General features: G+C 40.3%; 1 protein-coding gene across 1 annotated transcript in view; it reads right to left on the bottom strand.

Annotated features, from left to right (window-relative positions):
• stk32a (serine/threonine kinase 32A) overlaps positions 1–15,720 on the bottom strand; it is a 63,205-nt gene that overhangs the window by 22,515 nt on the left and 24,970 nt on the right. The window contains exon 6 of the mRNA XM_023429348.2: positions 3,193–3,230. Coding sequence (XP_023285116.1) covers positions 3,193–3,230 — 38 coding nt within the window. The remainder of the gene's footprint in view (positions 1–3,192; positions 3,231–15,720) is intronic.

Raw genomic sequence — 15,720 nt, 5'->3', positions numbered from 1 at the left:
ATTATTAGAATCATATTCATTTATTATCTTGTGGATCTCTTATCATTGAACTAACCCCAACAAACCCAGACTGAAGTAACAAAACTGGTTCCAGGTTTTACTCATTTATCCAGCCGATGTTGTAATCCTGCTTTACAACACGGGTGCCTGGATGGTTTTATGTTAGTGCTCACAAATAATAGAGAGAGATGATGTGTTAAATACCTTGTCGAGGTTACCTACAGTATGCGCCTTAACGCTGTTGTGGCATTTCATTTAGATATCATACCACAATGAACAAGAGGCACTTAAACGTAAGCATTCCCAATTATGCCAATAAAGTAATCAATTAAATGAATGAACGCATCACTTAGCCGATACTTCTATGGCGACGTGCTTGTCTTTGCATAACGCATACATGGAGCTGATGTCATTTCTGCATCTCAAAGCAGGAGGCCTAAATCGCACCAGTTTTCCCTCAGAAAGTAAAAAGGATCATCAAAATCTAACCAGATGTGTCACGTAAACCTTGAGTTTCTATCATTGTAATAACTATAGTGCTCTCAAGATTGCTTGTTGACACCAACAGACAGACAAAATAATGACACACACAACAAGGCAGGACATAAAACTTAATGCACTGTCAATACCAGATTAGCTTGCAGGTGCCCAGAAAGACCGATTAAAGTGTCTGACTGATTCTTTGTTTGCTCGTTGGGGGGCTCACAGTGGATAACCTGAACAACAGCCCTCTTGGAGCTTCTCTAAGCATCCCGGGGCTACGCCGGCTAACACAGCGACATCGCACGTGCATGAGCAAATTGTTTTTCTCCAAATGAAAAAGCTCCCAGAGGAACACGGGGCAATTCCAGCTCGCAGAATTGACGTGGTGTGCAGAAGCAAACAGCCCGCTGGCTCCCCTCTGATACCTCATGTTCTTTTAGACTTCAGTGGAGAGGTACACTACAGGCCTGCACAGTAAAAAAAAAAAAAAAAAAAAAAAAAAAAAAAAAACTCAGTGTGGGTAGACTCCATGAGGAGGAGAGAAGTGCTTATTGAGCTTGAAAGGACAAGCACACACACACACACACACACACACACAGACACACACACACACACAGAAAAAACCACAGGTGAACGTGTGTTGTCCTGTGGAAATAAGGCTGAGACTGACAAAATCCGCCGCTCCCTGTCTCCTCACTCAATCTGTTCTCCTCATCTTTTCTTCTTCCCATATCTCCCTCTCTCTTTGTCTGCCCGATTCTTCTTCCTTTGACGAATCTTTCTTTCCAGAAATGTTTGCTCATCACTTTCCTCTTTTTTTTTGTCTTATTCATGTGGCTCTCCCTGTTTGTCTTACTCTTTCTTGTCTCTCGACCCTCCCCCTCCCTCTCAGTCTGCTTCCAGTTCGTAGTGACAGCAGGGCTGCCATCCCACATATCCCTTCAACTCCCCTGAGCAGCTGCCCGTTGCCCCTCTGAAATCTCAGGACTTTTGTGGGCGTGTGCGTGCGTGCCTGTGTCGTCGTATGTGTGTACAGCATATGGCCAAAAGTATATGGAAAGTTTTGGTGTCAGGCTGTTTTTCATGGTTGGGAACTAAACCTCTTACTTCCAGTTAAGGGAAATCTTAATGCCACAGTATAGTCGATTAATTATTCATTGACTTAAATACACAATGTTCCACTTACAATGCGATTTTATCCGCACATGTGAACATATTAGTACATGTTGTTTATTCTGTATGCCAGTGCCACACAGCTGGGGTGCTGTGCATTTGGTGTACAACTCCAACTTTCTTCCAATACGCAACCCGTTTTTTTTTTTTTTTTTTTTTTTAAATCATCTCTTCTCAGTCAGTATTAATATAATCTGTTACACTTGATCACTTGAACCAGCTGTGAGTTCTTGACATGATTCTCATATTCAGTACATAACCCAACAGATCATCATGCACATGAAGCAGATGTTTCATCATACGCACAAACTCTGCCTGTTTTTTCTCTTACTAAAGCTTGTAGCGACGGGAGTCCTGCCTCTAATAAACAAATCAAGCTGGATGTAGAGTTTGCTCATTCCAAGGAAAAGCTTCCATCCTGGCTCATATGGTTGAAAAAAAAAAAAAAAAAAAAAAAAAAATTTGTTTATCTTTTTTTTTTTTTTTTCAACATGGCAATGCTTGTGCATAAAGACAGGTCCATAAAGACCTCACTAGCTCTCCCATGTTGGGTGATGGCCAGGCCTCTCATCCAAATCGCTGTTGCCAGGTTAAAATCTTTTGGAAAGCTTTTTGGAAAGAGCGGAGGCTGTTTCAGCCTGTGGTTTCATCTTATCAGTGTAATGTACCATGCACTGTACCATCATGTCTGTCTGAGGATGTGTGTATGTTTCTCTAGGGGTGGATCATAACATGAGGTACATTAATATTCCTTTTGATTAACATACTGATGAAGGAATTTACAGTCTCTCTTAATGTTGCCTTGATTTACAATCAATCCCCTCCCTCTGACACACACATACACACACACACACACACACTGCTCTCTGTCTCTTTTCTTATTATATATGTGTGTGTGTGTGCGTGCGTGCGTGTGTGCGTGCGCGCGCAAGCCTATTTGTGTGAACCTGACACTAAAACCTATGATGAGACTTAATCAATCATTCAGATTCAGAACAGGATTTTTCCCGTACAGCAAAGAGGAGGCATGATGAATAGCACCCTGTCCTCCACACTCCAATCACATCACTCCTTATTTCATCCCATAGTTCAGATAAAAGAAAAAAAAAAAAAAAACACAATGGAAGTGTCATAGTACTTTAACCAACGCAGACTGACAGTGTGGACGGAAAACGCGAAAGAGCTTGTGCTCTCCCTCTCTATGCTGCGTTTGTTAAATTAAATGAATGTATGAAGTATTTTACGACTCTGTGCTGCAAGGCCTATCCAGGCAAAGACTTGCGAAACCTGCCTCTGAGCACTGCGACTCCTTTGATCTGTGCCGAAGTGATCCCAGAGGGTCGAGGTTTGGTTAAAAGCCTTAGTCAGAAGCAGTGAAGTGTTGAATTTGGGACGCTAAGTCAAGTGAGGTCATCGTGTGAGTCAAGTCAAATGTTGTTGACATTATGTTAGAAAATGACAGAGGTGAATAAAATATTAACCTGCAGTTTTTGGATTTTGAATGAATGAATAATGTAATGAGGGAAGGGGTCTTACCATGCTCATCCAGTAGTATGTTGTCAGGTTTGATGTCTCTGGAAGGGAAAACAAACAGTACAGTGGGATTACTGTGGGTTTTGTTTTGGTGCATATGTGTTTATTTTGTAGTGAGTACAATCAGGAACAGAAAATATTTGCATGTAATTTCTTTATATTGTTTGGAGAACAAGCTGAAGTGGGATTTGCAAAAATCTGGATTATTGTAGAATCCAGACAACAGTAGTAAAACAAAATGTGTAAATTAACAATATGAAAAGGCCAGTTTAGTAGAATTAGATTTTTACCTAAAGCTACCTAAAACCTCCCTGATATGTTTAGCTGAAACTTTTGGCAATCCACCTCAGAGAAGCCCAGTATAGTCTTGGTGTGTGTGTCTGTGTGCAGATATAATTGTATGTCCTCGTATAACAGTGACAGTGGACGGCTGGCCTACACTGGCCTTCACTACACTCTCTTCAGATCATCGTAACTCTAAATCACTGCTTTTCTTGATGAAGACTTCCAACTATTTAGTATGATGCGACACCGCGGTGTGAAATGTTTGACTTTGACACTTGAAACATGCCTTTACAACCCAGTTGTAGGAAGTAGGAGATGACGAGTTTTAGTCAATTCAAAATTACTTCACAACAGCAGATTTATCATACGAAAAAAAACAAAGAAAACTGCATCATCAAACAACCTGCGTCATTGTTTGAGTTTAGGAACTTCTTTGAATGTCCTCACAAATATCATGAGTCATGCCTCAAACTTTTCTTCACATTAGACAAGTAAATAACTTTTGATTTATAGTGACCCCATTAGACCAGTCAGAGGAATCACTTAACACAGCACCTAAATCTATCAAATCAGACCAGTGGTGTCAGACTGAGAGGACGCCACTGTCCCTTAAAAAAAAAAAAAAATAAATAAATAAAATAATCAGCTTAAAAGTAGTAATCTACATAATCATGGGCTTTGTTTTGTTGTAGTCTTTAATAAGCACATTTGGCTTTGGTGTTTATGCATTGCACTCCCCACAGTTCACCTGTAAATAAAACGGTGTAGGTGGTACTCTGGTATCTTGTTTAGTGCGGATGACGTTCAAGTTTCTGTAGGTGGAACTCTCCTCTTTGTCTGCCCTCTCAGGGAGGTTACATTGCTCATATTAATTACCCAGTTCCTCTTCTTCTTACTCTAAACAAACCACTTTTTCTGCAGATCATCATATGTAAAATAGTATACTACCCGGAGGTGACTAGACAGTAGGCTGACTCACTCTGCGGCGTTGAATCATTTCACTTCAGTGAACGGCAAAAAAAAAAACGGGACATATGATACCGCAGATCGAAACTTTAAAATGGCATTGTGTTGCAGGTCCGCTGTGTAGCAGGTGTGTGATGAAAAAAAATGAATATCTAATACATTTGCGGGAGAAGAAGGGACAGCAGGTTAAGCTGTGGGAGTAGCTGAGACACCTGAGAAGAGGAACAGGTGTAAGCCGAGGCTCTTCCCACTGCTTTTGCTGGTTTCTTATCTTCCGTTGTGTTTTCTGTTTTCTTCCAATTTTTCAAACAGATGTTTGTTTCTCTACAACTATTTTTTTGTTCCTTTTTCTTTGATGCCTCATAAATCTAAATGACATCCAGATGGAAACAGTTACTGCGCATTGTGCTGGAAGCCGAACCTGTACTCGAAAAGAACAAAAGTCTACTAAAAGATAAATTGGATCTGTTTATAAGACTTAAAAAGTTTAAACTAGAGAAATAGGAAAATAGGAAAGGAAAATATGTTACATAAGATAAAGTACATATATACCTCATTGGGCACAATGAATACTTTTACACATTCGTGTGTGACCATTTCTATTTTCCTTTGAGCTCATCATGTCTTTTTTGTTGTTATTGTTGTTGTGTTGTGTTAACACACATTTCTCAACAAATGCACCAAATCTCAAAAACTCTTCTCATGAAAGTAATGCATTGTGGATGGTCCATTAACTATTCTGTAGCCATAGAAAGTGAATGTTAGGGAGAGCAGACTGAATTTTAACAACAGGTTTTTTCAGTGGAGCGATGACTGTGCATTCCCAAACTGCTAAACAGTGATATAAAGACACCGCTCACAAAACCAAGGTCGCTGATGTCACCCACTTCAAAGAAGAGTTCATTGCCCGATGACATCCCTCCCGGGCATTTTTTAATTCAAAGCAACATAATTCTCCTCTTTTTTTCCCCCCATTTTCACTGATCTTTATCTGTCCTTGACACTGGGTGCTCTCTCTTTTTCATGCCATAACATTGTCGGCGCCACTTAGGGCCCGCTCAGATGTGGCATTAACAAGCGTGTCTGGTGAACGCAAAATGTGTCCTGGGCCACACTGGCGGAGGACGTCAGCTGAGCAAGCAGTCCCTCACAGTCTAATATGTCCCGCCGGTGTCATAATGAACCGAAAATATTTTTACACTTCTCACAGCATTTCTTATACATCGATTTAAACAATATCAATGTTGACCACCATATATCGAGGTTTTTTTTTTTTTTTTTTTTTTTACTATTTCATATCTTATTTCATTGTAGAGCTGTGTGCAGCGCATTGATTCGCTCAGCCCCTCCTTGCCCCGCTCTCTCGCTCTCTCGCTCTCTCGCTTTCTCTCACAAATAGATTGAAAACAGATTTTTGTCAAACTGGCTTAAAAAAAAATAAACAGCGCATTGGGTCTTTGCAAACAGAAATGATTTACTTGTTCATTTGCATATAGAGCGGGGAAGTGAGATCCAATCAGAACTGGTCACTCAAGACGCTAGTCGGGTGTGAACTGGCGCACTTAGAGCTGTCCCCTTGTGATCGGATCACCAAAAACGCCAACGTTAATCGTTAATCCCAGGTATGAACAGGACCTTTGTCCATTACCCAAATCATATGTTACATATCTTTTTGCATTTCACTTCATGTATCCCCATGACTGTCCACTTAAAACAGACACACCCTGTTGGACAGTGTCAGATTCTCCTAAGATGTGAGGGTTTTTTTTTTTTTTCTTTTTATCATCTGTATACTATTTTGTGATGCACTTGTGCGGCTGCAGACTAAAACTAAAAGAGTGGAAGGGTACAGAGTGTTCTCAGCTTCTCTCCGTTCTCTCCTCTCTGGAACGTACCCTCGCTGCTTTGAAAATGCTTTGAACTGGAGAGACGATATTCAATATTCAGCGCCCTGCTCAAATGTCTCGTTCGTGCTTGATGATCAGTGAATTTCCGCACTCCGAAAATTGACATCAACTTTACCGAATGAAGACATTTGAGCACGGTACCTAATGTGTGTACATTAGCAGGGATGGTGAAGTCACACTGGCATTCTTAGGTGGTCTCAACTGTGTGTTTTTTTGTTTTGTTTTTGATGTGGGTTGATCGAGCCAAGTTTATGTCTTGCATTTTAAATGATCTTTTGTTGGAAAACACCATGCAGATTTTCAGGAAACGATAGTAGCAGCAACAGGACTCCAAGTGAAACGCAGTGTAAATGTATCAGTCTGCAGTAAAACTTTGATTTCTTGGCAGGAAGACATTCATGTGTTTTGCTGAATCACAACAGTATGGCGACTGCAGCAGCACTAACAGTTTACTCATTGTGCCTCCTCAGTGTCTCCTCTAATTAAGTCTACAGCCCTGTAGGAGCCCAGCAACATTTAGCATATCAAAGGCCACACTGACCTGTGTTCTGTGTGCGCGTGTGTGTGTGTGTGTGTTTGTGCGGGACAACCTGTAGCACGGGGCTCAGCTCTTGGGTGATTTGGCGGATCGGGTGGCGGAGGCTCAGGTGGGGATGAGAAAGGTCGACCGTGTAAGCCTTAATTAGCTGACATTTGCCTCAAAGGCTGGCACTAAGGGGGAGAGCAGGGCCATGTGTGGCTGCTGAAAAAAGCAGGCTGTAAGTCAGAACGAGGAAGCCGCTTTCAGAGCTAAAGGCCACGTTTCCATTGTGAAACCACAGGACAAGAAGAGGCCGAGACAACTGGCTCAAGAGATAAAGCGAGGCAGCGAGCCCCATTAGGAGGTGGCGTGTGTGTGTGTGTGTGTGTGTGTGTAAAAACCAAGCTGTCGAGGTAGAGGTGATGATGATGACCATGACTGACTTGTTCTTCTGACAGTGGACATTAAAGAGCAACTTAGCACGCTGTTTTAGCTCTGCCTTCATATTTTCAAACACTGCCCGCCCACAGCTGCACTTGTTTGAAACACTAGTGATCATTAGCAAGACTTCAATGGATAGAAGATGACCCAAAGGTAGGTGTTGTTTTGGGTCAGTGAGGTAACATTACTTGATTTTTTTCATTTCTTTTATTTTAAATACCTGTTCTTGCAATAAAAACTTTAGACGGGGACCAGAATCAATATAAGTCCAGAAGTAACTGTACACATACAGTAATACTGAGTCAAACCTTTTTTTTGCGGGGATTTTGTGGTACTTTTAAATTGAGATGTGGATGGCATGGTGTTCTTAAGGTGATCTATGAGTTTGAAAGCTGTTGATCAACATAAGCCTAATAAAACAAGCAAAGCAAAACAAAAGTTTGTTTTCTGTATTAGATAGTAATATTGTAAATATGGTTTTTCACCAACATCTTAAATACAGTAAATGAGTATTTTGTTTCAAGATATTAAAAGGTCTAACATAATGAGATTTATTTAAAACAAAACAGAACAAATGAATACTCTCAGACGTCCTCGATGGGCTCGACTCTGTATAGATAGGGTTTTTTTTTTTTTGCACTAAAATAGTCAATATTTTATAAACCTCAGAGACTTATGAAGCCAATTCTAACAGTCACAATCAATACTCACAGTTTCTCAATTGCATTCAATTTAATGATCCATGAATTAAATCATATTTCCCTTCCCTGTAATGATGATGTCTAGGGAAAGAGCTGTGCTAATATTCACAGGATTTTTTTTCTTTTTTTTCTTTCTTGACTCAGCATGGAATGAGACTTAAGTATTCACTCTGTTGTTAGAAAACATTAGAAACCTGTTCAGTAACATTCTTCAGAGGTCATCTTAGTGAGGAGTTTGCAGTGTGTAATGGATCTAATGACTCATGTTTTTAGATGATGAAAGAATTGCCATCCATTTCTATGGTAAAAGAGAAAACTTTGAGTCGTCACCTGCTCATCGCAGCTGACAGCTTTTCCTGTGTTTGGATAACAGCTATATGCATCGTCCATTAGTGCTGAGAACCAGATGGGGCTCTCGCAAGCCCCGGTCACACCGGGGCCGCGTGAAGACGAGACTGCTCGGCCAAGTGACACCTCAACCATCTGCAAGCGTTTGCCACTTTGAATGGGATTGCTTTCAGAGGTGACCCAACAGAAAGGCCTGTGAGATGAAACAGTTGCACAGCTCTGGCCTCTGATTCAGATGAAAAGTGGCAAAAAAATAAAAAATAAATGTTTTGAAATACTTGAATCAGTAAGCTCGTGGGAGTGAGTGTGTGACTGTTTGGAGTTGCTGGATTTGGACAAATTGTTTTTGCACCTTCTAAAGCCAGAACCTGCATTATATACTGACAATCACTAAACTATCAGGTGGCAATTTGTAATAATCAGTCATCCTTGGTCACTGCCGTAGTATGTGAAATTGTGGCTCTTTTAGATGCACATTTCCAAGACTGATTTTCGGATTTTTCTGGGTTCCCCCCCCCCCTCAGAGGAATAAAAAGCGAAGAAACATTATGATAATCCAAAGCACTTTACATATGATTCACCAGGAGAGAGACAGAGGGACAGGGAGATAAATATAAAGGAGACTTATAAAATAGATCAACTAAGAGAGGGTGAAATGTAAAAGGCGTGAATAAGGAGAAATGGTTGCAGGCCAGACTGAGAGAGAGGACGTGACCTGAGTTATTCATTCATTGAGTATGAGAGATAAAGACTCATGGGAATGAATTGGGAGAGAATGAGGCGGGGGGATAGTGACAATTCTAGAGAAAACAGACTGTATTGTGCTATTCTATACGGATAAATCGAGAAAATTAAGTGGGGCCCCAATGAAATGACTCGGGCCAGAAAGAGAAAGAGGGGAGGAGATACAGAGAGCCAAGGGTAAATGACGAGGGATTGGCAGAGAGCACAAAGAGCAAATTGAGCGAGATGGGTAAAAGGGATGAAGTGAGCAACAGAAAAAAGGGAAGAATAGAGGTAAAAGGGGAAAAAAAAAATTGGGGGCTCTTCTGAGTGAGGACAGAGATGAAGGGCAGGGAGAGCTTGGTGCAAGCTGATCCCCCTCGGCTTTTCTCTCGGTTGACTGGCCCTACAAGCTATTAGCAGGATCTAATGGCCTCATTACAGCCAGCTATCAGAGGCAGAGGGGTAACTGAACCCTGTACCTGCTCATACGATACCACACTGATACTGGAGCAGGCCAACACACCTGAGAACAGAGGCTTATAAACACACACACACACACACACACACACACACATATACACAGGTCATGGAACCACACAGCCTCACACTCATCAGATCATTTGAAGAGCTCACAGAAGCTTACATGAGCACACACACACACACACACACACACACACACACACACACACACACACACACACACACACACACACCCGCACATCTGTAAAGTAAAGGCTCTACTTCCGTCCATTACATGTGAACTGTGAGGCAGGAAGAGCATCATGTTCTGATGGTAGTGCCAGATAATGAATCCCTTTTTAAAGATAACAACACTAAGACACAGTTGTTGTCAATACCTAGTTGCATTTAGGGCTTGGTATTGTTTGATTTCTTTTGATACTAGTGCCAATATGATACCTGAGTTTTGCAGATACCCAAACAATACTTTTTTTCGATACTGTAGCGTATCTGGTAGCTATGAAAAAGTTTCTTCTTTTTTTTTTTTCACCTCATTTTTATTTAACGAAAGAAGACCAAGTTCTCATATGTCTGCACAAGCAACTGCAGAAGAACATTTTACTTAAATTTAGTAACAATATGACACCAGAAATTTTAAAATGACCAAATCTTACGAGCCATTCATCTCCAGCTTCTGGTACTTGATAGTACGGCGGCAATTAACCATTATTTTCATTATTGATTAACCTGCCATTATTTTCTCAATTATTCATATAATTGTTTAATCTTTTTAAAATGCTAACTAGTGAAAGTCCATGACTGGTTCCCAGAGGGCTGATGTGTTCAAATAACTTGTTTTGTCTGATCTGAGCAGCTGGAGACATTTAATCTTTGGCATTTTTTATGAAAATCAATTATCTAAATAGTTACAGATTAATCAATCGATCAACTATTCGACTACTCAAGTAAAATCATTTGAGCTCTGTTTGATAGTTTTTGTTACTCAGTGCTATAGATACATTTTGGACCCGTAGCTGCATCATGTGTGACAGTTTTCAGTTATCCGGCTTTGGGCAAAAAGAAAAATGGATTGTTCTCAGCCATATAAAATCTTTAATTTAGCAGTTTTCTACCTTTCATTTCAAATTTACAGAAAATCTGTCGCTACTACATTGTTGCTGATTTTCTGGGCATAGATTGCTGGCACTTTAATCAGAGGCTCTTTCATGGCTCTGCTGCTTTAGCAGCCCTATTCTCCACTCCAGAATTTAAGCAGAGAGCTGTTGGAGATCGCGCCTCTCCCTCCTTGTCACAAAGGCGAGTGGAGGAGCTCTGGAAGCCCCAGAAAGCCCAGAGCTCAGCTACATCACACACTCAAAACCAGCAATACACACATGAACACACATGAACACACTAATACACAGTTTGTGCAGAAACACAGTGTCAGAATCCCTCAGTTCTAAGTACCCACGCCTACCAGCCACCAAAGAGCGAGTCAGACAGCCGCTGCTTTTGAACGTGAATTGAAAGCCCAACTACACCCACAGAGGCTAACAGCTCCAACCCAGCAAACTGCTGCTTCTCTCACCCGCTCCTGTTTCTGTTAAAAGACCAGTGTGTAGGACTTAGGGGGGATCTATTGGCAGAGATGGAATATAATGTTGATAATTATCTTTTCATTAGTGTATAATCACCTGAAACAAGAATTGTTGTTCGTTAGCTTAGAATAAGCCATTCACATCTACATATGGAGCCATGTTTCACCGGCATGTTTCATACAGTAGCCCAGAACAGACAAAACACTGGATCTACTCAGGGTCTACAACATTTAACATGTTAACATTACCTGAAGACCACCGTACGTTCTCCTACATGCTTGAAAAGGGAGGGGCCCTTCAAACAAAAGCAACTCTGACAGTTGTGAGATGTACTGTACACGTGTGTGTGTGTGTGTGTGTGTCTGTCGCCGTGTTTACGCACATGGGTAAACATTCCGTGCGTGCGTGTGTATGACAGTAGCAGCTCATCCCTCTCGAGCTGAGAGATGTTCATTCCTTATTTATTGACACATACCGAGTGTGACTTTTTGACGAAGTCGGGCACGACAAGTCCCCGGTCTTAATTTGGAGCTGATTTCCGGGAGATGTAGAGTGCCAAGCAGACACTGAAAGCAGCCAGTCGGCACTAAAAACTCACAGCGTCAGAAACACTCGGGGAGTGTTAACAAAAAATGTCAGCTCTCTCTCTCCACCCTCTCCGCCTGGCTCTTTGACTCAGTACTCTGCCTTCATCTCCGTCTTTCTTTCTCCCAGTCTGCCTCTGTGACTGCTTGAATACGCCACTTTCTGCCAACATCTCTCTCCTCCTTTCTCCTATACAGGCAGCCACGTGAGTTAGATACACAAGCAAGGCAATTAGTGATCTTTTTGGAGCAGAATTGCTGGTAAACATTCTATCATGTTCAGAGCCCAAACCTCCTCCCATCAGCTAATCTGCTGCTGCTGTGGGAGATTTTTCGACAACGATAACGCTCAATTCACCATTTCGTGGTGGAAATCGTAGAGCTGGCACCAGCTGGCACCTTAATCTGCATTTATGAAATATGAGCGTATAATTTCTCCCACCTTCCCTCCCTCCGCTTCCTCGTGGTTCTTTCTTTTTCTACTTCTGCTAGGAAATAAAACATTAACACACTCCATGAATAAAGAATACTTCACTTGAAGACATGACAAACGCTCTCTATTTCGAGGAGCTGATGGAGAGTAAGAGTAACGACTTCGCCTTCCTCCATGCAATCTGCAGTACTCTATAGTATCTTTTCATTTTAAGAACCATCCATGAGAGGACCCACTGAGACTCTTCTTTCACCTTCAATTAACCAGATAGGTGAATTAAGACCATATTCCCTTTTGGCAGCTTGGCTAAAGGCCTCTAGAGGAGAAGAGGATGTAGGAGCAAATAAATTATTTGGAGCAGAGATACCGCTCCCTCAGAGAAAGAGTCAGACGCTAAGACTAAGAAATGAGGATGAGGGAGAGAAGAGTATGGGAAAGAAATAAAAGTACAGTAGGTAGAGAAAATAGCACAAGATGGAAAAAAAAGGGGGGATGAAAACGTAGTGAGATTATGAGGGAAAGGTACTTTATATTTGTGTATGTGTGAGAGGGACAGAGGCAGGGGAGAAGAGATGGGGAAAAGAGATCTAAGCTTGCAAAAGAGAATCCTCCTTGGCTGAAATAGGCTTACTGCTGAGACAGCAGGGTCTCACTACGTTTTTAGTTTATTTCTATAAGAAATGGGAATCTGAATAAATAGACTGCACAGTTTCCACTGAAAGACCAAAACTAATAATGTGTGTTATTCTGTCTCTCAATAGCATCAGAACGTACTCCCACACCCACTCTGTTTGTGGCATTAAAGCCCAATTGTTTCAACTAAAGATGAAAATCTCTAATAAAAAAATTTTAAAAAGTGTCTTATATTTACCAAATGTAGATTCAGCTGAGCACTGGAGCAAACTTGACTCAAACAGGTTTAAGTAGTTTTAAGTATTTTTTGGGGACTATTTTTCAGCTGTGGATTAACACACATTTGGAGCTCTAGTTAATATCTACAGCAGAAGGATGGTGTATGTGGGAGTCAAAATAATCTATAATGCTAATGTTAATGAAAGAACATGAGCTACACATATAATATTTGTTATTATGGTTTTGGTCTTTTCATGGGGTTTCTTTGACAATAAGTAAATCATATATCACCAGCGCTATTCTTAAAAAAGAATCAACAGTGACTTCTAAGAGTCAAACTGATACCTGTCGACACATTCAAATGACTGCTTCTCCTCTTTGTACAACAGCAACAAACAAACAAAACAGAAACAAATCAAACAACAAATGCAAAATGCATTGCATAGACCAAGATTCTGTACTTTATATTAAGTAATTCCTATAATAGAAGACTTACCAGTAGCAACCACGTACAATATTCTTGAAGAGATATCTTACTGGATTTTGTAAAATGAATGTCCATTTTCATCAGATTTTTAAATATTGAGAATCTGTTAATACTTTTGTTATTACCAATGACTTAGACCAGGGTGCTACTACAGTGTGTGCACTGTACATGTTTCACTTTGAGATTCAACCAGAGTTATGATTCACAATAGGAGCTTCGACCTTAACTGTGAGCTGAAGGTATGTTTGCGGGATCACAGTCCATTAATGTCGGTTTGAGAAGAGCCAAACATGCAGTACCTTAACCACTTTAATGGGCAATATATTCCCAAAATAAAACACTGAGGCATATTGACTTGTTCAGAGCGTCTGCTGGCAGACAACATGTAAGGTTTTCCATTACGAGGATTCCAGGAGGCACTGAAATGCACCTGAGGATTCAGCCAGAGATAAGTGGTGTTGATGTCAAAGAGGTTGTGGTGAGGTTAACGTATGCACAACCCTCCACAACCACAAACACACACACACACACACACACACACACACACACACACACACACACACACACACACACATATGGATTCCCCTGTCACACACTTTATCACATTTATCTTTCCACTTTTTTGGAGAGACTCATCAAGTCTTTGAAGATGTCATCTAATTTAGACACATTCTGTTGTTAGTAATTCAAACTCCCCAAAGAGTTTACGGTTAAAAACACTAACCAACCCTGAATTAGGTTGAATCAGATATGACACCCCTGAGGTTTATCATATTTCTAAACGTGATGTCTCAAAATGCAAATTCACAACAATTCTTTTTTCGCCCCCCACAACAAAATGATTTACACAAGTCTGGAGAAGGACTACTATGACATATGCAAAATCCTAGAATACGATGTATATGAACAACTAAAGTGCAACAGCAAATACATTCTGTAGGAAACATAATACTGATCTTAGACAATTTATTTGTTTCTTGCTAAAATATTCAATCTTGCAGTACAATATCCATTTGTACTGACTACATCATTATTAAACTGTTATGTTTAGGCGTTCACAGCACATGGTTATGGTTAAGGAAAGATCATGGTCTGGTTTCATTTCTCTTTTTTCTTTTCTCTACTAATTGCTTACATCTGGAAATATTGCAAAATGTTTAAAAAAATAAATCTGTGAGAGAATGAAAGACCGGCAGTCAGACATTTCCACAAGTTTGTTGAAACAAACTGTGAAATTATATCACTTTTAAATTATCTTGGTCTATAACTTTATCTCCAATATCAACATACAATGTACATTTTAAACACTTCCAAAATGCTTTCTTACTTCTTAGATTTAATGAAAATTCACTTCCACTTAATAACCTGAGGGAAATCAATTAACTTCCACCTTGCATCATACTTCATGCTCAGAGGCTCCTGTATATCCCATGATGACGCTGCCCTCTCTTTTATTTTCCATGCAGGCTCTACCAAGATGAGCCAAACTCCTGTCCTGCTCCCTCTCACTCCCCTGAGATCGTTCATATTTGCCATACAGTGGCAAGGTAGGGAAGATCTCATTACTGAAAATAATTAGCAATACTTGACACAGATGTCTGTTGATGTCACAGCTGTTGGGCTATAACGGATCCCAGTATAGTAAGAGGCAGAGACAGAACTCCTGTTAAGATCTTCACCCTGACCTCAAACAGGCCAAACCTTATGTCCAACCAAGATAATAAAATAACTTCTATTCATATTACTGAATCAAAATTTCTGTTCAGTCTGTGTAGAACCCAGGTGGGATCCACAGACTTTTGGTCAATGGTTTAAAATCATTCATAAAGCCTTCCCACAAGGATAAATATAAAGTTCCCCACTATTTACTGTATTTTCCAACTACTGCTATGTTCGTTTATATGCTGATGATACCATCTTGTATACCATTGTCTCCACTACAAACTAGCCCTTCTTCAGATTGCAGTCTGCTTGTGATGACTCTCAGACCTCTTCTACTCAGTGGAAATGTAATCAATTCAGTTCAGCATTGAAATACTTTGAAATATTTTTTTTTTTTTTTAAAGCCCATTGTCCTATGAAACTCATGTGAAACACCTTGCTCAAAAACTAAAATTCAAATTGGTTTCTTATCGGAACACAGTTAGTTTATCCTTTCAAAAAAAACTAAATCCATTATTCCATCCATTATTCACAATACTATCATCACTGGACTATGGAAATA

Source organism: Seriola lalandi, unplaced genomic scaffold (assembly GCF_002814215.2).
Source record: "Seriola lalandi dorsalis isolate HSWRI2012SDOR001 ecotype SW California unplaced genomic scaffold, Sedor1 jcf7180002054893, whole genome shotgun sequence".
Classification (NCBI taxonomy): Eukaryota; Metazoa; Chordata; class Actinopteri; order Carangiformes; family Carangidae; genus Seriola; species Seriola lalandi.
The sequence above is the reverse complement of the archived record's forward strand: the minus strand, read 5'-3'. Positions and strand labels throughout refer to the sequence as shown.